The sequence below is a fragment of the Athene cunicularia genome (genome assembly GCF_003259725.1).
Source record: "Athene cunicularia isolate RWA chromosome 1 unlocalized genomic scaffold, athCun1 chr1_part1, whole genome shotgun sequence".
NCBI lineage: Eukaryota > Metazoa > Chordata > Aves > Strigiformes > Strigidae > Athene > Athene cunicularia.
This window is the reverse complement of record NW_020799091.1, coordinates 14,171,540-14,198,040: the sequence shown is the minus strand read 5'-3', so window position 1 is coordinate 14,198,040 and position 26,501 is coordinate 14,171,540. Positions and strand designations below refer to the sequence as shown.

Genomic DNA, 26,501 nt, shown 5'->3' with positions numbered 1-26,501 from the left:
ACATTGATACTTTCTTGGAAAGCCACAGTGGCATCTTTTAATTGCAGCCACAGATTCTCACTCCTTTCCTGCTGCCTTCACAGACTTGAACAGCAGTTGTGAGGCTCTGTGGTGAAGTGAATCTGGTACAATTCCTCTGCATGATTATTTTCTCTTCATCTTAAAGTGTTTGTAGAACAACACCTGAGAATAAAATCCTGCAAGATATCCCCAAATTTTTCACTGACATAGAAAAGAAAGTTTTACAAAATTCTCTGTCAGATTTCCTCCTTATAAAATAGGGATAAAATTCTATCTACCTCACAGGAATCTGCAAAGCACACGGAAATTGACTCTGCAAGATTCTCCTACTTCTGTGAAAGAGAACTGATGTAAATTATTACCTGAGGAATATTTTACAATACTGAAGATGCTGAGCAGAATAAACAGCTTATACTGTTTAACGTTTACAGTTGCATTTTTAAGTATGTTCTAACAGCATATTTGCTGAACAAGTTTTCAAGATTTGATCAGAGAAGTTCACAAGAAAAAGTATCTTTCAAAGTAAATACTCCATGTGTACCTTTCAAAGAGAAAAACCAGATAATATCTGGATCTGGAGACACTAATTAATAAAGAATTTAATAAACTATAATATATATACAACAATAATAAATCACAGTTAACTGCATGCTTTTTTGCTAATTATGATTTTTTGAAAAGTTTTTGTATTTGAAAATATTGTCCTTGAATTTTGCAGACTCTTTTGCCATGCATTTACAGGCAGCTCACCAATCTGTTATCTAGAAGGCATTGACCTAATGTTGCTATATATCAGTCTAAATTTAAAGTAATAGCTTAACTAATTGTTAGTGTGGAAACATAATTCAGATGTACACTAACATAAACTTTGCACAAATAAGGCTTATTCCTGGAACGATTAGAAGTCATACTTATTGAGTTTCACATTTCTGTTGGTAATCTAGCAGCTTCTTCAGGTGCTATAATCTTACAAGGACTATGATCTTGGTGCTTTTAAAATGTAAGATTTTAAAAATAGTCCTTTCTTACATAATGTGTGACCACACTAAACTAAAAAAGAACAGTATATAGAAAATACATGAAACAAATCACTTTAAGATAAATAGAGTGAGGTTTAGCTGCCATGCCAAGAATGTGGCATTAGCCTCTCTGGAGGCCTGCTGAAAAGATTGCTTTATGGTCACAATCCAATAAAGTGATCTGTGTCAAGGTAAATGGATAAGTAAGCAGATGAAATGACAGAAACACTTGGTTCAATATATCAGGAAGCACTGAACTGATGTTTGTGAGAGATAAAAATGCATAGAATCTTTAAGTACATTTCTGTGAGTGATCAGCTTCATAGCTCCTGCTGCTTCCAATTTAAGAGTGCAGCTTAAGCACACAAGCAAGACATACCCTCTTTCTCAGGAACAAGAAATCTAATAAATACTAAAAAATGGTCATTACATGTATCATGTGCATTCACTATGACTTAGCACCAATTTCTAGCACACAGTCAAAACATGTTTAAAAGTCAATGAGATTGCTAACATGAAAATGTTAATTTATTATAATTGTACTGCAATTTTGCTAACAAATGCTATCTTGTGAATGTGAAAAGACAACGAATTTAATCGCTATTTTAATTGGAAATTTGATAGATCAATAAATACATAACAATCTTTTTAACACTTGTTCCTCACATGAAGATAAACAAGATGTTAATAGGAATTATTGTTCATGGTAGAGCCAATCTCAGCATCTATGCACTAGCATCAATACAATTTATCAATTGCTGCAGGTGAAAGAAAACAGAATCTCATGTCAATGTTTGTTTGACTATCTTTGGAATCCAATTATCTAGCTATTAATGACAGAAGATGTAAATTTGCAGTCACTAATTGTACCAGTTTATATTACTGCCCAGTTTGATGACAGAAAACATGGAGAAAGTACATATACAAACTTGGGTTGCTTTTCTCGTATATCAAGAATATAGAGTGAGATGATAGGTTATGTTAGACACAGCTTGTCTGGTGTGATATGGCAATAATCGATACCAAATAAATGCAGAAAGCAAATTGTGATTACGACTGCAGTAAAACTTAAATGTTAAGAAACTGTAAAAACTAAGAAAAGGGACAGATTTCCATGTTTTACTGGCTAACATATTTAACTTATCTAGCATGGTTTGGTATTTGAAAAAGAAAGGGTATTCTACAATTTCTGATTTTATTGGATTTGTCCTTAAGAGAAAGCTTGATAAAAGTATAATATACTCAGAAGCTCCTGCAAGTACTTCAAGCAACATTTTTCTGGGGTTTCATTCCAGAAAAAACATGTCTTAGAGTCACTATCTATAAAAGAACTCCACTTCAGTTTCTGTCAATGAGAGATGGTGATGTGAAAATATGTATTAGAATTTTGTTCAGTTTACTTGGGTTTTTTTCATTGCTTATAATGTAAATTAATGACGAAATTACTTACCTTCTGATTTAGCAGAGCACTTGCTAGTCTTTGTACTTCAGAATTTAGTAATGAGGTACCTCTGATGACTTTACTTAAAGAAGCCAGTGACTGATGGACACTTTGCACAAGGCGAATTGCATTGAATTGTTCCAGAGTAATGAACGATAAAATTGGAGATCCTTGTTGCTCCACAGGAGGAGACAGCTTCTGGTGAATCAGGTTAGAATTCTAAAAAAGAACATATGATGTCCAGTTAATAAAGTCAGGGAAACTGTTACGTTATACAATGTATTATTTGGTGTGTTTTTTTGTTTTTTTGTTTTTTTGTTTTTTTTTTTGGGGGGGGGTGTTAAAATTTGTTTTATATTAATTTTTAACTTGTTTTTTACTTGGTTTTTATCTTTTTACTGTTTTACTTGGGCTTAATTTTATTACTTCAAAAGTACTAGAATTTCTGAAAAATCTTAGCAGAATTACTTCTTTTAGCATTTGTGTTAATGTGTCAATATAAAAACCAGTAGTGTACTCAGCATAACAAGATTGTATTGGGTACTATAAACCATGCTGCCAGATATAGCTTTTCCTTTGATAAGAGTAGTTCAACCTGGAAGGAAATTAAATACAAATAACCACAAAATAAATATAATATTATGTGTAAATCATGAGTAACACAGACTCTGAGAGGTACTGCTGTTCTAACACTGACATTTTTATTACTTCAATTCCACTACAACCACTGAAAATCCAAATTTATTGATAATTTCAAGAGATGGTATCATTCTGAAAATCTGAATTCATTTGCAGTTTATTACATAAGTATTTTTTAGCATGTGTTCTGAAACTGCCAACCTGACATGTGACAAGATACTGCAGTTATGGAATTTTTTGGAAACTTATTTATTGAAAAATTCTAAAAGGCACAAATGCACAAAGAAAACCGTAGCCTTTGGGGAAAAAATGTTTTTCTATTTCAATTTCTAGTAATTTATTAAAGGTAAAATCTGATTTTACTTTCTCTAAAGTATCTCTTCTTAAAATAACATGTAGTTTTGACTGTTTTTCAGGTTAAATAAATTGCTGAATTGTCACATGGCATCTTGCTTTCCAAAACACACAGGATGCCTGCCTCCATTATCATTGCCAGGCACTGTAAGTTTGTCAGAACTTTCACACGTTTTTCATTTCCAATTCATACTGCACTCACCTATCAAGCAAAAATGACAGAGAAATGAAGAATAAGGTGTTCACTCCTACATTATTACAGTTATACAACAAAGTTATTGTTCAAAGTGTAAGAAACATGCAGTATTTAGAACTGTTTTGTTTTGTATTTTTTTTGCCTGCATCCTGAAATTACAGCACCTGTTACACTTCAGTTTTTTTCAGATCATAGTTTGGTGAATATGTATAAAAGATAATGTAAAACTAGCACAACGTAGTTGGTAATTCCTTACTGGAGTATTTAACTGCACAAAAAATGGAAGAACAAAGACATTGCAACTTGCAGGCTATGCCAGTCTTCACATAAACTGTGTTAATACACAAAAATCTTACTGCAAGAGAAGGCCTCTAAGTTCCTCAATACTTTCCTTCACATAACAGTCTCCTATGAATTGCATATTCATTTCATCACTCTTTCTAATGCCTTCTCCTGAGAATTTATTAAAACAACCCATCTGTCATTTTTATAGGAAAATTAAACATGAATACCAATATCAGCTTATACATTTAATGTTCTATTACATTCCCTTAAAATCCATTATGTATATAACTCACATCAGCTTTAAAAATATCCTCATGACCTGCTTGGGAATTAAGATGAAGAACTGCTGAAGTACTCAGTGTTTTTCCTAATCATAAGAAACTGAAGATAGGTTCTAATCTTTAGCATTAAATACTATATTATGCTACCAATATTAAATTAGGTGTATTTTGAGATTTTGATAATTTTCCCTCTTTCACTTCTTGTCCTTGTTACTATCCCAGTACAATATAAGACTTCATATAGTCTCACCTAAGCTGCTCCAGAAGCTTTTCCTCATTACCTTCCTAAACTCAAGCTTTTTCAAACTCCAATATCTTCTGAAAATTGACCCCTTAGAAATGTAACAAATATAACGAAAATAAACTCATACATCTCCACTAGTATTGCATCTGATTCAAAATTCAATTTTGGTGGTGGTGGTGGTGAGTTTTAGAAATCTCCACTGGCCATTTGATTCTGCCTCCTCCTCTCTGCGTATTATTTCAGATATTAGCCTCTCACTGTTTATTGCACAAATATTTCATTGTTGACAATACAAGAAATAATGACCTTATATTTCTGCTTCACTGATTTTCCTTGGTGAAAAAAACATTGTTCTTTTGTTACAGCTGAAGTTCCTAATGTTTTAGATAAAAGAGCAACAACCCATTCATTTTCAAAACTATTTCTGCCATTGTCTTGCCGCATTATGCATCTTCATGAAAACAGTTAGCCTTCAATTTACAAACACAACAGAAGGTAAGGCAGAACACATCATGACAGCTTATGATCATATATTCAGCAGAAATAATTTTGAAGCAGTTACTTCCACATTTTTATTATGGGTGGGCCTTCTAACTTTCACAGAGGTACTAAACAGTTTCCCTGAAACACGGTAGAAAATGCGTTCACACTACAACAAAAATATAGTGGTGACTCCTGTCGCTCTGTTCATGACAGCCAGCCATTTGGACATGATGAAACACTTATGCAGCACCATAGTGTCCTGATATTTTTGTACTTCTCTGAAAACTGTCACATGATGGGCAATGCCTGAGTTCTGTTGGATAGTGATTTCCAACTGATCCAGTTATGTGACAAAGAAGTGCTTAAATAGGTCCTGATCTACACTCTGTCATGGCACAAGGCTATATGGGAAGAGAATGGACACCAGGACAGAAGTTGGTTGAATTACTCTGAGGGCCCAGCCCTGGTCAACAGGCTGTAGTGGACCATTCTTCCAAATTAAGGAAGATTTATTTTACATTTGTGTAATGTTTGCTTGACAAGTTATTCGGTGATGGTCCCATTCTTTCAGTAAACAGTCTTTTGTGCAAACTTTTGCTGAGCATCTGAGCATTTGGGCTTTTTTTAACTAAATGGCAGGTTCATGAGTGTTTAATTAATTTGATTAGTGTTAAGCTGTTATTAAATCACACTGATAGACACTGAAGAAGCAGTTTTAGGACAGTATTCATTACAAGGGTGTTTTCAAATGAAGCTAATATAGATGAAAATGTCAAGATATTCTGTATTAGTCCAGAACAGCTAAATAGGATGAAGAAGTTTGCTTATGTAACTTTCAATGGGAATGCACTGACTAGAACCAGATGTTAAGTATTTCATTTAAAGTAAAATTCAATGAAAAATTCCAGAGTCTGCATTCAGGCTGGACTAATAAACCCTGGATGAAGGGGAGGCAGTTTCCATGATTCTATTGTTATGGATAGACAGAGAATAATAAATTCCCCTGTTCAACAATTTCAGAATGTCTGAATAATTGGTAGTAACATTTAACTGGGCTTTGAAAAATGTATGCCACTGAGAGGAAAGAAAAAAAGAGTCCCACAAATTTCCAGAAATATTTCTGAAAAAAGAAACAACATATGTCCTCATTACTGTATTAATACATAAGAACTATTTCCCATGTCGGAATGTCTAAAATGAAAAAGCTAAAATTTCTAATGTACAGATGCTATTTTTGCTGTTTGGCCACAGAGACTGTGATAGCTCTAAAACTGACCACAAAAGACTACTATTCACAGAATCACAAAACTGTCGTGGTTTGAAGGAACCTCTGGAGACTGTCTAGTCCAACCCTATGCTCAAAGCTACAATAGGTTGACAAAACTGCATCCAGCCAAGTTTTCAATATCTCCAAGGATGGAGACTCCACAGTCTCTCTGGGCAACCTGTTGCAGTTTTTGACCATCATCACAGTAAAAAAATTTTGTCTTCTGTTTAAATGGCATTTCCTATAAAATTTTGGTTTGTGCCCATGGCGTCGTGTTTTGTCATGGGACACCACTGAGAAGAGCCTGGCTCTGTCTTCTTTACTTCTTCCCATCAGCCAGTATACACTAAATAATAAGATTTCTTCTGAGGCTTCTCTTCCCCAGGGTGAACAGTCCCAGTTCTCTCATTATGTCCTTGTATGACAGATGCTCTTGTCCCCTAACCATCTTAAGGACCTTTGGAAATTCTTGGAAATTGTTTTGAGGATTATTTACTCAATCACCTTCCCAGGTGAGGCTCAATAACATATCGTTATCTGGATCCTCTTTTTTGCCTTTCTTAAAGAAAGGAGTGACAGTTGCTTTCTTCTAGTCCTCAGGAATCTCCCCAAGTCACACTGATCTTTCAAAGATCACTGAGTGGTCTCACAACTGCAGCAGTCAGCTCTCTCAGCATTCATGGGTGTGTTCCATGAGGGCTTGTGAATTTGTTTATATTTAGTTTGTTTAAACACTCCCTAACATGATCCTCTTCCACCAAGGTTAAGTCTCCTTTGCTCTGTACTCTCCCATTGCTTTTGGGGACCTGGGAGTGGTGTTGGCCAGACCTACCAGCAAACAGAGGCAAAGAAGACATCTAGTACTTCAGCTTTCTTCTTGTCCTTTGTGACCAAGTCCTCACTTCCATCCAGCAGTGACCCTACACTTTCCCCAATCTTCATTTTGTTGCTGATGTACCTGTAAAAATCATTTTTGTTGCCCTTCTAATAGGTTAACAGCACCACATCTGCTGCTAAACAGGTGCTGCTAAACAGGCTGTAAAGTTAACTCCATCCCAACCATACTCAGTTGTAGTACATTAACCTTGCTGGACACCAGATGCCTACCAAGCCACTCTATCTCTTCCCTCCTCAACAGGACAAGGAGAGAAAATAAGATGAAACATCTTGTTGGTCAAGATAAAGGCAGTTTAATAAAAAGAAAAAACCAAAGGCTGCATGAAGAAGCAAAGCAAAACCAGAGATTTATTTTTGACTTCCTATCAGCAGGCAATGCCCAGCCACTTCCTGGGAAGCAGACCATCTACACACAGTGGTTACTTTGAAAGACAAGTGACTTAATAATGAATGTCCCCATACTCCTCCTTTCTCCTAGCTTTTAGCACTGAGCGTGAGGTCACATAGTATGGAATATCCCTTCAGCCAGTTTGGGTCAGCTGTCCCAGCTATGTCCCCTCCTAACCAACCTCTTACCCACCCCCATCATACAGGCTTTTGGGAGGTGGGAGGCTGGGGAGACAGCTTTGATGCTGTGCAAGCACTGCTCAGTAACAGCCAAAACACTGATGTCTTATCAACAGTTCTAGCCACAAGTACAAAGCACAGCACTATATCCACTGCTATGAGAAAAGCTAACTCCATCCTAGCTAGACCCAATAGATCAGTAATAGCCCTTCACATCCCTCACCAGATTCAACTGCAGACACGCTCTGTCTTCCCTAACCCCATCTCTGCATGCTCATGTCTCTACATTCCATCCACATCAGCTGTCCCCACTTCCTTCACTTCTTTTTTACATTTAAGTTTTGCCAGGAGCTCCTTGCTCATCCATACAGGTCTCCTGCTATTGTTACTTGATGTCCTGCATTTTGAGATTGACCACTGAGCTTAGAGGAGGTATTCCTTGAAAAGCAACCAGATCTTCAGGACTGCTCTCCAGGAGAGTGTCCCATGGGATTTTTTCAAGCACATCCCTGAACTGGCCAAAGTCTACTTTCCTGAAGTCTAGAGTCCTTCTTTTTGATTGTTTCCCTCCTCTCATATTCCTGAGATCCACCATCTCATGGTCACAGCAATCAAGGCTGCCATCACCCTTCACGTCTTCAGCAAGTTTTTCCTTCTTGGAAAGTATGAGGTCCTACAGAGTGCTTCCCCTTATTGGTTGCTCCATCAACTGAGTCAGGAATTTGTCATCAATACATTGCAGAAACCTCCTGGATTGCTTGTGCCCTGCTACACTGTTCTTCCAGCAGATATCAAGGTGGGTAAATTCCCCCCAAAAGACCATGCTCTGAGAATGTGAGGCTTCTTCCAGGCATCTTAAAATATCTCACCTACTTCTTCCTGATCAGGTGGCCCATAGCAGACACCAACTACAATGCTGACTTCTGATCCTCTCAGCTGGCATGTTGTACATCTCTAAGGAGAGCTTCATCCATTTCACCTGGTCTCTCACAAAAAGGGCAACTCCCTGTTCTCACCTTGCTGGCTTTTCCTTTCAAGAGAACATCTAACCATCCATCAGGTTTAATTGGCTTGGGAGCTTCATTGGACGGAGCTCCCAGCCTCTTGTCAGCTATGAGGGCACTAAATCTTGAGATGCAGTAGAAGTCATCCTCCTTGTGCCAGAAGTCACAAGCTTCCAGGCTTTGCCATCGTGTAAGTCTTCAACTTCTACCCCAATAGACCCAGACTCTGCCTGCAACACCTTCAGGAAAGCTGGGTGCTTGGCTCTTTAAGTTTCAGTATCTCAGAAAAGATCTGACTACACTATTTCTGATGCTGCAAAATCTGCTGACCTCCTCTCACAGCTCCTTGATGATGCAGATCCTCAACAAGCACAAATCTCCTGCAGGTTAGAAGACCACCTCCTGCTGCCCCAGCCTCAGGAAGTCACCTCCTTGCAGCTCGAAACCTGCAGAGCTGCATCCTCCCTCTGGAGCTATGTCTGAGTCAAAGTTCTCATCTTAGAGGTTCCATTGCTCCTGCAGCAGCTGGGGACTGTGTCCTGTGGCATGTCACTACCATTACTGAGAAGGTGTATCCTCTACTGAGCAAAGTTGCTGGTCTTCTGTAAGCTGTTCTGCACAAACTGCTGTGCCAACTGCTGCGTGCATTTGCTGCTTCTGTTAGCTGCACTCAATGCTACTGATTGAGAGATTACAATTTGCACTCATGAAAAAATACAAATATTATTTTACTTTAAGGTGTATATGGTAGAATTCTTCAGTGGGCATATCACTAAGAAAGTTAAATACTCCATTTACAGATTTGTGAAATGTTGTCCAATATTAGATAAAACTTTTGGTTTATCATTGATTTCTGAAATTCACTGACTACATAAATTCTATAGACATTCTGTCAATTTAGCTGTATTATACACTCTAAATTATTTCAACTAATTTTTGCAAGATGAAACACCGATGCTCAGTCCAGAGAAATACCCAGTCAAATGCTGTCTATTATTTTATCTAAACTTGGACACTACAGAATACAAATGTGATCACCATATGGTATTAAGAGTGTAAAGATAAAAATATGTCCACACTTAAAGTTTATGACCAATTATTACAGTATAAATTCTACAGGATAAACCTATGTCAAGTGGTAAATTATGTCATGCTTCAGAACCATCAGCACTTAGATGTACAATAACTATTTTCAAGGTATTTTTAAAATAATCCCTTTTGAATTAATCTTTGAATTACATACTCAGCATTAGAATAAAAATGTTTAAAAACATACTTAATCTTTCTCTACGTATTAACAAGTTTCTACATATTAACAAGTTTCTGAGCGTTTTTTGCCTCCAGACTAAAAAGTAGCTGATTTTAAAAACAGCTTTGAATTTATAAATATATTAGATAGATTCAATTCAGACCTACACCGGGCTCTTCCTGAGTTTCAGTAGTTTGAAACAGATATTCAACCATTATTTCCAACTACCCTTAGTGATAAGTACATTTGACAGGTAGAAAACTAGTATTTGCTTCTTGTAAATAAAATGGAAGGTATTGTCAGCATCTATCTCATCTGCCTCTACTTTACTACTATCTGTATGCAATAGATAAAAGAAGATAATAAGAATAATAGTAACAACAACAATAGCCACCACCTCACGAAGATCAACGAGGCCAAATGCAAGGCCCTGCACCTGGGTCAGGGCAATCCCCGGTATCAATACAGGCTGGGGGATGAAGGGATTGAGATCAGCCCCATGGAGAAGGACTTGGGGGTACTGGTGGATGAAAAACTGGACATGAACCATCAATGTGTGCTTGAAGCCCAGAAAACCAACCATATCCTGGGCTACAAAAAAGAGGTGTGGTAGCAGGTCAAGGGAGGTGATTCTGCTCCTCTACTCTGCTCTTGTGAGACCCAACCTGGGTACTGCATTCCAGAGGTGGGCCATGAAAACGATCAGAGAGCTGGATCACCTCTCCTATAAAGAAAAGACTGCAAGAGTTGGGGTTCTTCAGCCTGGCGAAGAGAAGGCTCTGGGGAGATCTTATTGCAACCTTTCAATATGTAAAGGGGGCTTATAAGAAAGACAGAAAAATACTTTTTAACAGGGCCCATGGCGACAGGACAAGGGGCAATGGTTTTAAACTGAAAGAGGGTAGATTTAGACCGGATATAAGGAAGAAATTTTTTACGATGTGGGCAGTGAGACACGGGGACAGGCTGTCCAGAGAAGTTGTGCATGTCCCATCCCTTAAATTCTTCAAGGTCAAGTTGAAGGGGACCTTGAGCAACCAGAATTTAGTTGAGGATGTCCCTGAACATGGCAGGGGATTGGACTAGTTATCTTTAAAGGTTCCTTCTAACCCAAACTATTCTATGACTCTATGATTCTATCATAAAGAGTCTGAAGCTAAACATATATGCTTCCAAAATAGAGGGGGGAAAATTTTTTTTTACAGACTTCAGGAATTGATAGTTTTTATGATTTTACTTCCTCATACCTGGGAAATCATTTTAGCTCATATCCTGTGCCCATTCATGCGTAAATAAAATAATGTATGGTTGCTAACTTAAGCAGCAATTCAGCTATTTTCTTCATTCCAATTTTCAGGTCTTTATTTAAAACTTCTGAAAAAAAACATGATGCCTTCATTGAGCTACCAAAAAAGAATTAGAATGTAGAACTTTATGCAATGTATGTGGAATTTTTATAGATGCCTAGACTTTTTCAAAGTTTAAAGCAAGTACTAGTTGAACAAACTATGAAAGCTAATTTTGATAAAGGACATTATTAGTTAAATATTTTTAAACACTCAAGCTAACGTGCCCCCCAAAAACCCTACACAAGGTCAGAGGCCATCCTATTCCAAATGACATCCTCAAAAGATGAACAATTCATTCCACTAACGAAAATCAAGGAAAGTTTAAGATAATATAGAATCATAGAATGGTTTAGTTTGGAAGGGACATTAAAGATCATCTAGTTCTAACCCTCGCTTCAGCTTCATGGTACTGCATACTCACAATTAATTTATGATGCAAGTTTTAAAGAGTGCTTTGAATTTGCAGTGCTAACAATTAATAACGATAAAGAACTAGTCATTAGCAATGTGTGCTGTTAGCGACTATTAATGTAGTGCACTTTTGTTTTACTGTTTAAAAATGGCCTCATCTATCAGTCTTCCAAACACTACAATCAAAATCTCCAATTTTATGATTATACATGTATACATACATGCAAGAGTTTCATCTGAGCTCTTGCAATGAAGGTTTGCCGGTCTAAGGGTATATTAAACACTAGTCAGTAAGATATAATGGAAGGTGTCACACTGAAACATACTGCTTTTTCTTACAGGATCACACAGCTGGTTAACAGCAGTCCATGTTCAGATATTTCAGAGATTTCAACATGAAGTTATTTAGTACCAAAGATTATTTTGACAAAAACATGATGTATCATACACTATGGATTATATGACAATTTAATGAGAGATTTCAAAATGTAATGGCAAATTCTATAGTGCACCTTATGTAACTTTTTTGTATGTGGCTGAGTAAGGGAAAGGCTTTTCTCATTCCAACCTTGTTGTGTACAAGACATAATTTTGAGCCACAGTGTCTGTGATCAATTAATTATGGCTGAGGAAAAAAATAATGGCCAAACATCTAGGTAGACACATAACATGAGGTGAGGGGGATCCTTCCCAAGTATGCGCAGTATCTGCATTTCAAATAGAATTTGCATACATTACAGATAAAGGGACACCCACAATAAGAATTCAATGGGTAGAAGTCAAGCATGTAAAAAACCCCCACCAAAACAAACCAACCCAGAACAAGAAAGAAAACAAACAAACAAACAAACTGGATATTGCAAGAATTGTAGCAGTAATTTTAATGAATCTCAATTTAAAGCTAGTACTGTGTTTCACTATTATACAGGGAAAAAAATTAATATTTAAAATCATTAAACATTGCCTTGTGAATATGAGAGAAATTAAGACACTAAATTAAAATCTAAAATATATTAGTGTTCTTCTTGGAAACACAAGGTATTAGACTCATGTCTTGTGAGTGTGTTCTCACCTTCATATGGAGAAAAGAGCGATAGCCTGTTATTTGGCATACAGACTTCAAAGCTGATTACATACATGTAACATTGTAATTCCCACTTCAAATGCATTTAACTTACTTTTTCACTTCTTATGTTTCAATGCTCAAGATAATTCCTTAGATCTTATTTTTAATGTAGTTACCCGGGGGGGGGGGGGGAGTTGTCTTTTCAAATTAGATACTTTCCTACCTGATTAAGTTTCTTCCAGAGATTGAGAACAGGAGAAAGTTCAGTAGACCATATTTCTCTGTCAAATCTGCAGCCAGCAGTTACTGACCTGCTCAGTATCCGAAGCTGTGAAATGACCTGAGTGATGAGAATACAAATACAATCTTTTAGAAGGATAAACAACCCTCTTTTAGTACAAAAATGCAACACAATAGCACATACTGGTTTATCTATGGACTATGCTTTTCTGCATACTTAATTATAATCATGACCTATTCAAAGCACAAACAATACCCATAAAGAACATACTTGAGCCTCATTCATATTAAGCCATAAACAAACAAATCCATATTTTTCTTATCACAGTTATTGGTTTTGTTCAACTATAATTTAAAAACTAATGAGGTGTATAATTAATTAAAAAGCCTCTTTTCCACAAAATCTACAGACAAAACTCAAGGTCTGACTTTAACTAAGCTCAATCTGTAATTAAAAAAGAGAAACAAAAAAGCAGAATATGTTACTAAATATATATAGTACCTATCTGGCATCAAAACTCCAAGACAGTTATAATCAATTCATAAAGATCTCCAACAGATCTCTTAGATATTCATGCTACATCATATTATTTAACTGCATATTTTTTAAAGAAAGAAAGAAAGCAATTAAAAGAATAACTACAAACTTTCAGAAAGAAGGGGAGCTTCCAGTTCATTTAGTCCAATGGCCTTTTATTGTTAGCAACCCTGATGACTCCACACATAAACTTATCAAATACATGTATACATATATAAAGAAAGAATACTGAAATTAAAATTCGTCAGTGATATTGCAGTCTGTCCTGTAGAGTGTATATAAAATTCCTGGTATTTTTCAGTATTTTAGATAAATTTTAGTTATTTTTCCTTTTTTGGAAGACATGTTAGAGAAGAACTTACTAATATTCTCCTCTTTTGCTTGACTTCAAATAATTGAAACTGATAATAAAATTTTTATTAATCATTCAGAAGGACTGGAATATTTAATTCTTAGGCAGAATGAGGCGGGAAATCAAGTTGTTTCTGCTGGCTTTTGAATTATTGTCTATTTGAGAGGTGCAATGGTGTGGTTTCTTTTTAATTTTTTTTTTCATTGAAGCAAACAACACCTTATTAGCTTTCATATGGACTATGAAGCACTACAAGACTATAAAACACTGAACCATTATTTTAATTTCTATAACATTTACTATAATTTTATTCTTATACTAAATGTCTTAAGATATAAACCAAAAGATAAATATACATAATGAATAAATATATCAAATCTATCTCTATAACATAGAATCATAGAATCATTTAGGTTGGAAAAGACTCTAAAGATCAAGTCCAACCATACACCTAACATTGCCAAGTCCACCACTAAACCATGTTGTCGCTTTGTCCGTATTTACAGCAACACCATGTCCCTAAGCACCATGTCCACATGTATTTCAAATACCTCCAGGAATTGTGACTCAACCACTTCTTTGGACAGCATGTTCCAATGATTGATATCCTTTTCAATGAATAAATATTTCCTAATATCCAACCTAAATCTCTTCTGGCACAACTTGAGGCCATTAACTCTTGTCCTATCACTTGTTACATGGGAGAAGAGACTGACACCCAGCTCCCTGCACCCTCCTTTCAGGTAGCTGTAGAGGGCGATGAGGTCTCCCCTCAGCCTCCTCTTCTCCAGACTAAACCCCCCCAGTTCCCTCAGCCGCTCCCCATACGACCTGTGCTCCAGACCCTGCACCAGCTCCGTTGCCCTTCTCTGGACACGCTCGAGTCATTCAATGTCCTTTTTGGAGTGAGGGGCCCAAAACTGAACCCAGGAATCGAGGGGCGGCCTCACCAGTGCCGAGTACAGGGGTCAGATCCCTTCCCTGTCCCTGCTGGCCACGCTAGTGCTGACACAAGCCAGGATGACATTGGCCTTCTTGGTCACGTCGGCACACTGCTGGCTCATATTCAGCTGGCTGTTGACCAACACCACCAGATCCTTTTCCACCAAGGAGATTTCCAGCCACTCTTCCCCAAACCTGTAGCATTGCATGAGGTTGTTGAGACCCAGCTGGAGGACCCGGCACTGAGCCTCATGAAATCTCATACAATTGGCCTCAGCTCATCAATCCAGCCTGTCCAGATTCCTCTGTAATGCCTTCCTTCCCTCAAGCAGATCAACCCTTCTGCCCAACTTGGTGCTGTCTGCAAACTTACCAAGTGTGCACTTGATCCCCTTGTCCAGATCATTGATAAAGATATTAAACAGAACTGGCCCCAGTACTTGTGACCAGCCACCAACTAGATTTAACTCCATTCACCACAACTCTTTGGGCCCAGACATCCAGCCAGATTTTACCCAGTGAAGAGTATGCCCATCCAGGCTATGTGCAGGCAGTTTCTCCAGGAGAAGCCTGTAGGAAATGGTTTCAAGACTGCCACCCAGAAGTCCAAGATGCTAACACCCCTCCTTACTTCTTCAAGAATCAAAAACTGTGCCCAAGTCCGACTCCAACCATCACATCACCCACAAGTCCTTCTCTGGTCAAGAACAACCGGTCCAGCTGGGCGCCTTCCCTAGGTGGCTCACTCACCAGCTGTGTCAGGAAGTTATCTTCCACACATTCCAGGATCCTCCTGGACTTTTTCCTCTGCTGCATTGTATTTCCAGCAGACATCCGGTAAGTTGAAGTCCCCCATGAGAACAAGTTGTTTAATCTTTAAGAATAAATTCCTCAAAGTACCAGAACAGTCCTTTCTGATGTGCAGGAAGCAAGCATGATAAACAAGCCAAAGAACAAGAATAGCAGAAGAACAATATGGATGGAGAGGAAGCTAGTGATCTCAAATATAAAAAGGTAATCCACAGAATATGGGAGCAGGGATGGACTACCCAGCAGGGATACAAAGACATTGCTCAATTGTGTTAGGATGGAGTGAGGCAAGCTGAATCACAGCTGGGTTTGAAGCCAGCAATGGGTGTGAAGGCCTACAAGAAGGGCTTCTGCAAGTATTCTGGTAGCTAAAGGGAGGAAAAGATAACACAAGCCACTGCTCAGTATAGCTTCTGTTATGGAAAACATGATTTCATCCTCTTATTCTCATAGCTTAATATTAAACTTTAATAATTCTTTGTGTGTTCCAGCTATTGTGTATATCAGAAAAGATTCTTGCTTAATTTAGAAAAATAATTATTTTTGCTGATTAATTTTTTGATCATAATGTCTTCATCATTCCTGTTATTCTTCCTCCTTTTCACTCTGCACAGATGCAAATGTTCTGACAAGCAATACAGATAACAAACAGACATTTGTGCCTTGCAGATATCATTCTTTTAGCTATAGTTCTGGCTATTGTAATTTGGTTTTGGATAGCTGTCTGCCATCATTTGCAAAGAAATAAAACATATCAAATATGCTTTAACTGGTAATTCAGTATGCAGTACTTCATATAAAGTTGCATATTTATACTATAAAGCTGCAAAAAGTTAATATGATTGCTTTGTGAATATGGGGGATTGAAAATATTAAGTATTGTATTCTTTTTTTACGTGCCTTCATAGATATAAACACTTAGCTCCATATAGCTGAAATGAATTTGAAAATTAGTGACTGCAAGATCAAGTAATTATTTTCTCACTCTAGTGTACAGGTTTAGCTATTAATTATCTAATCATAGAATCTGTCAATATAATTTAAATAGGAAATACACTATCTATCCATTATTTCATTATTTGTTCTTCAGTGCACCTATATCTGTTTCTGCTTTGTATATTTTATCAAAGTAGCTCAAAAACATTGGGAAGTGATTATCGAAAGTAAAACACTTAAAAGTGTTCAATCAAAAGAAAGGAAGTTTTAACTCTCAGTGTTTCAGAGTACTGTAACATACTATGATCTTTTATCAAGTGTTCATGGAAATTCTTTAACTCTTTCCAGTTCATCACATTTCTTCTCTGAAGTACAATAACGATGGTATGATGCTAGCATAACTTACTACTAAAGTTTCCATGACAGCACACTGTTTTCAATTGACTGTAACTTTTTTAAATTAATGGGTTGGGTTGAAACTTTGTGTACTGGTAGCTCTTTCAGCTTGATTATTTTTTAGCCTAAACTAAAAAATTTTAGCCTAAATTAGAATGAGGCTTTTCCTTTCCAAGAAACCTAACTTCAAAACTCAGTAAGAATTCAGCTCCTCTCACTGCACCATATATATGTTATCATCAGGTCAACTTACAATCAACTAAAGATGAGATTAATCGTGCCTCAAATACGATACTTTGATGACCACAAAGAGAGACTAGAAGTAACTAGCACAGATGCAGACATCTAGGTCTCTTAAATCACATCTTCTGCACTGTAGTTTGGAAAGGTACCAAGGTAGGTATTTATAATACTAAGGAAACTGAAAATCTAATCATAGTTGTGTAATACAGGGTACTCAAAATAAGAGTACTTTTAGAATACCTAAACTTTGAATGCTCACCTTTGCTACTGCAACATGTTCTTTTAATATTTTATACAGTAAAAGCTCTCATATATTGTGCTAATTCAAGCGAAATATACATCTAAATATATTTAATAATGATAAGAGTGAAAAAATCTATCATAAATCAGGAAATCAGTACCATCACTGAAAATATAAGAGGGATGGAAAGGTAGGTAATCAAAATATAAAAGCAATCACCAATAATGTTCTGTTTAAAGAGAGGTGAGAAGATTATTCAGAACCATGAGTCTTTGTAGAAGCTGTCTGGTTTAAGTAAGGTCAACCATTCATAACAGTATTTATACAAAAAATTCAATAGAATAATTTATTTGTGAACAGTGAATCTAATAACTACGAAAAGCATTCAGAAACTGCTACTGAATATTTTCTCCATTCTTACTGGAAAATTCATACACTGTTTTGGTTTTTTTTTGGGGGGGGGGGTGTTGCATTGTCAGCACAGAAAAATGTAAATTGCATACATTAATAACTGGGGTAGTCAAAATGTCAATATTTGTTTATTTAGTTATTTAGCTAATTGTGCATCTCAGATTTTTAATCTACTGCTTACTGTATGGGTTTCCGAGGATATACGCTGCTATGATATTGACCTACACATTACAGTAAAAACCCCATGTATTTAGAGAAACTAAGAGAGATAATGAACAAAATTGAAAGCTATAAAGACAATGAATGATTCCATGTGACTTCATATGGAACTACTAGAAAGTCATCTTTGACTTAAAAATTCATAGAAAAATTCATAGAAAAAGAAAAATTATGAAATGCCAAGATTTTAAATTTTCATTCCCTGGAACTTAGATAAAAACAGATTTCTAGGAACACAAAATCTATTTCTGTTCTTTACTCATGCACAAGATGAGGAAAAAGTCTTGCCTTCAGTAATTCACAGCTACTGCAAAAAACTACTTCACAAATGCAATATATAATAAACACAGGCTTTTATCTAAGTCTTGTATTTATTTCAGAAGCAATCTACCCTAGAAATCATAACAAAAAAAATATTTTACACACAATATTACAATTTGAAAAAGAGGAAAGTAATAAAGTCCAAAATGTATTGTGAAATTCTATGTCACTGAATTAAAAATAAATATAAAAATCTAGGCTTACTGTACTAAATATGATCACTGTTCTAAGAATACAAAGCAGAAAAGATTTGCTAGCCATATAAATGATTTTTTTTTTCAAGACTGTGGAACAGATAAAAGGATTTTTATTTTTGTGCAAAAAGCTAACAAACTCCTTTCAGTAAATCTATAGACAATGTCAAAGCAGACACTCTACTGCCATCTACCAGTTTCAAAAGGATGTAGGCTTAGCACAGAAACCACTTCTATGCTTTATTTCTCAGAATGAAACAATATATCCCTTTACACAGCTGTTCAAGGAGATATTTTTGTTTTTATAAGACTTTACAGCTCAAACTAAAATATGAAGTTACAACATAGTCACTTTGGTAAATACTGGAAAGTAGTAACTCAGTGCAATGCAACTATATCTTCATTGTGTCAAGAGAGGGAACTGGTATCAGTTTGATATGCCTTCTGACTGGACTACATGCTTCCATACTGTTCCTCATAGTTTGGCTACTGTTACCCATGTGGGTGTGAGAGTAGTCTAGGACTGAGCTGCCAGTGAAACCTCTCTGACTTTTGGTCTCTCTGTGTCCCTTACCTCTCTGCAAGAAGAGGGTCCATGGAGGTCGGATGATGGTACTTTAATGGCATTCATTACCAAATTATTCATACTGCATGTACATGAGTAAGAAAGAGTGTAGGTCTACACTTGCTCTTTTGTTGTTCCCTCAAGGCCACCTCAAAGCTGCACTTTCATTCAGTAAGGATGTGAAGTAGGAAGGGACTCAGGACAGAGATACATGCCTTCTTAATCAAAATACAAAGAAAATGAGGGAAAGACATTGATTCCACCTATATCTTCTTTTACACAAAAGAGGACCATATACATTTGACACCAGGAAGACCCTCTGTGGAGCAGGGCTTCAGTGGAGGAGGAAATAAAATCAGCATAAGCCTACTACTGACCCAGCCAGTATTCTAGTTGCACCTTCTCACAAACTAAGGGGTTTATTTTGTAGAGGTCCCCAGAATATAAATTACCCGGAGAACATGATGCTAAAAGGAAGGCCAGAAGAGGTGGTTGACCTTGGCTAATTAGACACTATGACAAAATTTAAGAAAACAAAAAAATTGCAGCCTGTTCTTAGAGGAGAGCTTCTCATATGCTGCGTACCAATATATTCCCATGTACATAGCACCAAACCTATGGGAATTAATAAAGCTACTTGGAAGAACTGCACTGATTAACTGCAATTATAAAAAGCTGTGTTTTTCGTTAGAGCACAGTACTGTGCCTTCCACTCCAATATGTGGCACCACACATTTCTTTCATGCAGCACCACAGGTATATACAAAATACTCCCCATATTTTAAAAATTCTTGCTAAGTACTCAGATTGCTCAGTTGCAGAGTAATAACAAATACAGTTTGGCATTACTCATCAATTTCTTCTAGAGCTTATTAGTCATGTATTTGTGATGTGGGATGCATTTAATAAATGTCAGTAATTATATGCTCTGCACAGCTGATACAAGGGTTATATAAATGCAAAATTATTGTAATAAAATAGATTTATGTTCATCCTGACATCTACAGCAATAACATGACACGTTTAAGAATAATTTCTAATGCATGCTTTTCAATAATTACACCCATGTTACTCAGTGTGGCATGATTAGAATTATGGAGGAGCAGTAGATACAAAATAAGGTACCAGCACTCCCGAGTCCTACTGAGCTAGATTTTGAAAGAGGAAATCTAGTCTGTTGATGAACACACAAGAAGCTACAGCTATCATTACATTACAAATGCACCTTGAGAAATAACCACACACCACAGCCCCACTAGTCTATAAACAGTAGAAACACTGCAGTCAAATGTATGACTGTAATATTGGGTAGACATACGGACCATAACTTTTCTTTAGTTGACTTCAGTAATAGCAGCAGTGAAGACTTGGTGTATAATCTCAAGCATGACCCAGCTATCTAAGAGTTCCAGACAACCTTGTACACCCTCCACAGGCTGTCTCTGTTGCTGTCATTAACAAGGGAAAAACCAGCACTGGAACTATACTACAATCATATATCTGACTACAGTTTTAAGAAGACAGAAAGCAGTTTTAATCTAAGTAAATAAGAAATGCAAGGAATGGTGGGAAGAGGTACAGAATCAGCCAGTGACTTACTGAAAATAAATACAGGTCAGCAACTAAGTTAAAAAAAAAGAACCTAATGATAAAATGCTGTTTTACTGAAGCCAGTGAGACCAATGCTTAATGAGGCAAAATATATTTCATGTTTCCTGACCCTGTTTCTTACCTTGTTTGTCTTACTAGATTGCCCTGTGCTGTTTTCCATTATTAGTTTACTATCAATTTTAACTCAGCAAGTACTCATTACAAAATAAAAAATAGCTATAAAAAAGATAATTGGGTTTTTCTACAAAATTTATGTTTCAAGCACAGACAGAAGAACTAATTATTTTAAATGAGTACTATATTTAGCAGCTACACTAAGGTATGATGAGCCATTCCTTTTGACATCTAACAGACTTAATTCAAGAAGTTGTTGATTCTCTTTAAGCAATCACATCAATAAAAAGAATATATTGTGAGATATCGGTGGTAGTATAATTTCTGTGCAGTATACAGTTAGACATCATGCTTTTTTGCCTGATTTTGTAAATCTAACTTTGTTCAGATACCATAGAGTCATAGAATGGTTTGGGTTGGAAGGAACCTTAAAAATCATCTGGTTCCACCCCCCCTGCCATGGGCAGGGACACCTTCCACTAGCCCAGGTTGCTCAAAGCCCCGTCCAACCTGGCCTTGAACACTGCCAGGGAGGGGGCAGCCACAGCTTCTCTGGGCAACCTGTGCCAGTGTCTCACCACCCTCACAGGAAAGAATTTCTTCCTTATGTCTAATCTAAGTCTACCTATCATAATTTACTTAAGTCATCCTGATGTAATGTGTGAATATTATTTCTGTATGTTGAGTACCTGCTAGAACAAATGCTTAAGTTTTCAAATTATTCAGCTGCCATTCATGACAAGTATGAAATGTCATGTCATTAAATGGTATGTGTACATGAAAATAAGTATGGTCATTGCTACACACTTTTAAATACTCTCTATAACAATGTGTATTCTACTCCTGTACGCATCCAAATTGATAGTTATAGCAGTGATCTGCAAGATGAGATTTTTTTACTATGAGAAATAAAACACACAAGCTTTATACTATGTCAAAAACTGCATCAACAATTTTTTCATAGGAATTATACCTTAAAAGCTTGAATAAAATTCATGAGATATCTGCTAGCTTATAAAATTTTAACTCAAATTAAGAATTACCTTTCAGTCAAAGAAGCCCTTTTAATACCATTATTTACAAGTGTATATCTTTATATGGCAAAATACATGTAAAAAAAAGCTGTTTTATTAATGATGCATTACTGAAGGCAATTTCTAAAGTGCTGGTTAAGAGACAGATTTGCAAATGCAGGTGAGATTTATTATTTATATTTATATGTAAGTTGAGGATAGGTGAGGTAAACTGCAGAGTTAAGATTTTGGACTTTAGGAAAGCAGGCATTGGTTTATTCAAGGAACTGTTAGCAGAATTGCATGAGAAATGAGCATAAGGGAGAGGGAAAATTGGAGACAGTATAGTGGAGAGCATCATTACTTTCAGCTGACTAAAAAGGGGAATAAAGCAGTATTTTTGAGTGAGCTTCAGAACAAATCACCTTATTGTGCAGAAAGAACAGGAGTTTCAGAATGACTGTTTGGGTAAGCAGAGAGACTGTTTGGGTCTCTTGATGCATTGAAAGACACCAAAAAGAGGAACATATAGGAAGTAAATCAAGGACAGAGAAAGAAGATAAAAGCACTCCTTGGGCACTTCAGGATGAAAGTAGAAAAGTCAAAGCCCTGCTAGAGATAAGACTAGAAGGGAACATTGTGAGACAGGTTTCAACACATATGCAAAAGTTCAAAGAAAACATGGGGCATTTGAGAAAGGCAAGAGAACATAAGTGAGGGATGGCTCATAAAAGCCTGAAGCTTTCAGTGGCCTCTGTGCATGGTTTAAAAAGGAAAGGAGCAACTAATAATGGCAGAGAAACACTCTACTCAGAGAACGTGAACAGTTAAACATGCAGTTAAATCCACTTGCCAGCCATTTACGAGTGGTGTTCCCCAGGGATCAGTATTGGGGCCAATTCTGTTTAATATCTTTATCAAGGATCTGGACGAGGGGATCAAGTGCACACTTGGTAAGTTTGCAGACAGCACCAAGTTGGGCAGAAGGGTTGATCTGCTTGAGGGAAGGAAGGCATTACAGAGGGATCTGGACAGTTTAGATTGATGGGCTAAAGCCAATTGTATGAGGTTCAGTGAGGCTCAGTGCTGGGTCCTCCAGCTGGGTCTCAACAATCCCATGCAATGCTACAGGTTTGGGGAAGAGTGGCTGGAAAGCTGCCCAGTTGAAAAGACCTGCGGTTGTTGGTCAACAGCCAGCTGAATATGAGCCAGCAGGGTGCCCAGGTGGCCAGGAAGGCCAACAGCATCCTGGCTTGTATCAGAAATAGTGTGGCCACCAGGACTAGGGAAGGCACTGGTGAGGCCGCACCTCTAATACTGTGTTCAGCTTTGGGCCCCTCACCACAAGACTTTGAAGGGCTGGAGTGTGTCCAGAGAAGGGCAACAAATTTGGTGAAGGGTCCAGAGCACAAGTCTTATGAGGAGTGGCTGAGGGAGCTGGGATTGTTTAACCTGGAGAAAAGGAGGCTGAGGGGTGACCTTATCACTCTCTACAGCTACCTGAAAGGAGGTTGTAGCCAGGTGGGTGTTGTTCTCCCAAGTAACAAGTGATAGGACAAAAGGAAATGGCCTCAAGTTGTGCCAGAGGAGGTTTAGGTTGGATATTAGTAAATATTTATTAATTGAAAGAGTTGTCAGGCAGTGGAACAGGCTGCCCAGGGAAGTGTTTGAGTCACCATCCCTGGAAGGAGGTATTTAAAAGATGTGTAGATGTGGTGCTTGGGGACATGGTTTAGAGGTAGGCTTGATAGTGTCAGGTTTACAGCTGGATTTGATGATCTTAAGGGTCTTTTCCAACCTAAATAATTTTACTCAAATCAATAAAATCCAGATGAGATCCACCCATGGCTGCTGGCCAGTGTGATGGCAAGGCTGCTCTGTACTGTATATGAAAAATCACAGCAATCAGAGAAAATCCTTACTGCTGTTAAGGGTAACATTATGCCTGCCTTAATAAATGGATGGAGGATTCATGGAATGACAGACTATTCCAGCTAATCTCTGTCCCTGGACAGATCATGGAACACATCAGCATGGAATCCACTTCCAAACACTAGATGGAAAAAGAAGGCAATTGGAAAAGCTAACATGGCTTTGCCAAGAGCAAACAATGCTTGACCAGTCTGATTGACTTCTGTGATGAAATGACTATATGAATGAGGGAAGAGGTGGGGATACTGCTAATAAGGCTTTTGACATCATCTTTGATTGCATTCCTATTCTGGAAGATGAGGAAGTATGGACTTGAAGCATGATCTCAAAGAATGGGCTGGGTGGAAAAGTGGCTGTATAGCTGGAGTCAAATGGTAGTGATCAAAGACTGGACATCGGGATGACACCTAGTGAGAAGGAAAACACTGAAGGGCCCTTGATCCTGGGGCTCACACCATTCAATTTCTCTGTGAACAACTAGGATGATAACACACAGGGCACACAGACAAAGTAACAGACAGATGGCAACAAATTCCACTTAGAAAAGGAGGGTGGACTACATATAAACTCCAGATGTCCCTTCTAACCAGCATTTCTCTATGTGATCTAAGAATATTCTAACCAGGTTTCCAACTCTTTCATGTCACCTTATATTGGTGTGCATAGCTTTCCTCTTGTTTCTCATGCATTCATTTTAACTTCTTCCAGTAGAAAAGAGACCCTCCCATTTCTGCATAACCAACAAACCTGGTAGTTATGGCAGTTTTCTTTCATCTCTTAAAATGTTCATTATACAATTTTTAGAAATGCTGTTGACATTACAGAGCTTGATTCAAAGTTCAATGGAAAGAAATAGATACTTCCAAAATGTGATTCACCCCTTTATTTTAGATGCCTATCTAAGAATGGCACTAATTATTCCCTGTAGCTGCTTCTCTTTATTTAGTAACAAAAAAAAAAAAATGGAAAACTAGTTAAGATGAGGTGACTAATATTCATATGATTCAAGTTAGATGGGATGAATTACACTGGGGCTTCTTTTTTTAACTTCAGCTGGCTTTGATTTGGGCTTATCATATTTTTCTATCACAGTACCTAGACATTTAACAGAAAAACAAACTCACATGAAATTGTTCCAGTATTGATCAAGGGAATTTGAAGTGGCTTGAATCAATAAATACATCATAAGTCTTTTCTAGTAGGATTATAACAAAATATACTCTAAAAGTTGAACTACAAATCTGACAGAACCTCTCTGTGCATTTCAAAGATACACTTTTATTACAAAAAAAAATCTATTTTAAAAATACCATCGACTTGTAGGAAATGTCTGAAGAATAACATCTAAAGAAAGTATTTGGTATTAACACAGGACGCATTTTAAGAAATAGTAAAATACTAACTGAAGATAGTAGTAATAGTGAAGGAAATAGGATTTCACAGGTCTACATAATTGGCTCTATGGCAGATAGGAATGTGTTACTCTTTGGAGATGGACTGTAACATACAGGAAGCCTAGACAACCATCAGATTAGGCAACTAACCAAGAAAAATAAAGCTTTGTTAGATGAATATCATCCTTAGTATAGAAAATATTTCTGTGTCAGTTTATATGCCATCCTGTGGTGACTATCCAAAAGAGTATGTCCATACTGGTAAATAAAAGGGGAAGTTTGTGACTTCCAACAAGAGGGAAAAGGCTCCTTCTCCACCTGCAGAATGAGTATAAACAGGTGAAGAGGAAAAAGTTCTATCACGGAGGCATGTGGGCTACCTGAGCCCAACTCACGGATCAGAACCAGTACCATTCAGAGGAAGTGGCAGGTTACCACAGACATGGGAGCCCAGGTGTATTCTCACTGTTTCTGCTAGTGAATGGAATGGGACAGGAATGGATGCATGTGATCATGTAACCAGGTCACAATACTTGGTTGCAGATGTTACAGACATAACTTTGGCTATTATGGCTGTGAAACCTTGTTTGGAGAGATTGACAGCTAGAGCCAGACAGAATCAATATGACAAGAATATCTGCTTACTACTAGCAAGCAGAGCTTTAAACTAGGTTTGTCAGGCAGTGATGACCAAAGTCCAAAGAGAAATGGAGGGACCAAAGGTTGGAAGAAAGCACCTAGAGTATAACATGATGGGAAAGACATTCCTTTAAATATGTCAAACAGCAAGTCAGTCCTCTTGTTAACTATACAAAGAAGCATATTTAAGTTACAGGAATTGTTTGACTCTTTATGTTGCCAAAATGAATACCAGATGGATTCCATAAAGATATTTTGAGATTAGTTAGATGAGAAAGAAAAGCAGAATCAATTATTATCAGAAGAGCCAAGATACATATCTAGGATCAAAAGAAAAAGGAGTATCTCAGGGGTTATCCTTCTGCAATTACTTTCAGATAATAAAAATAATGGACTTGCTAACTGGGAGATGTGAGAGTGATTCTGATGACTGACTATGAGACAAAACAGGCAAAAGTCAAGCATGCAGTTGGGTTTGAGAGAAAGCTATCTAGCAAAATTAAATTACCTTGCATCTTCCACCCTGACACAGAAAATGCTAGTCAGATTTGGATTATATGTGAGACTATAAAATTTGTCAGAAACGGGTTCTTGAAGCAAGTAATTTTGTTTCAAAA

General features: G+C 37.1%; 1 protein-coding gene across 3 annotated transcripts in view; it reads right to left on the bottom strand.

Annotated features, from left to right (window-relative positions):
* DYNC2H1 (dynein cytoplasmic 2 heavy chain 1) overlaps positions 1–26,501 on the bottom strand; it is a 180,513-nt gene that overhangs the window by 30,661 nt on the left and 123,351 nt on the right. For all 3 annotated transcript variants that reach the window (XM_026843929.1, XM_026843951.1, XM_026843940.1), the window contains 2 exons: positions 12,997–13,113; positions 2,491–2,700 (listed from right to left, as the gene is read on the bottom strand). In XM_026843929.1, coding sequence (XP_026699730.1) covers positions 2,491–2,700; positions 12,997–13,113 — 327 coding nt within the window. The remainder of the gene's footprint in view (positions 1–2,490; positions 2,701–12,996; positions 13,114–26,501) is intronic.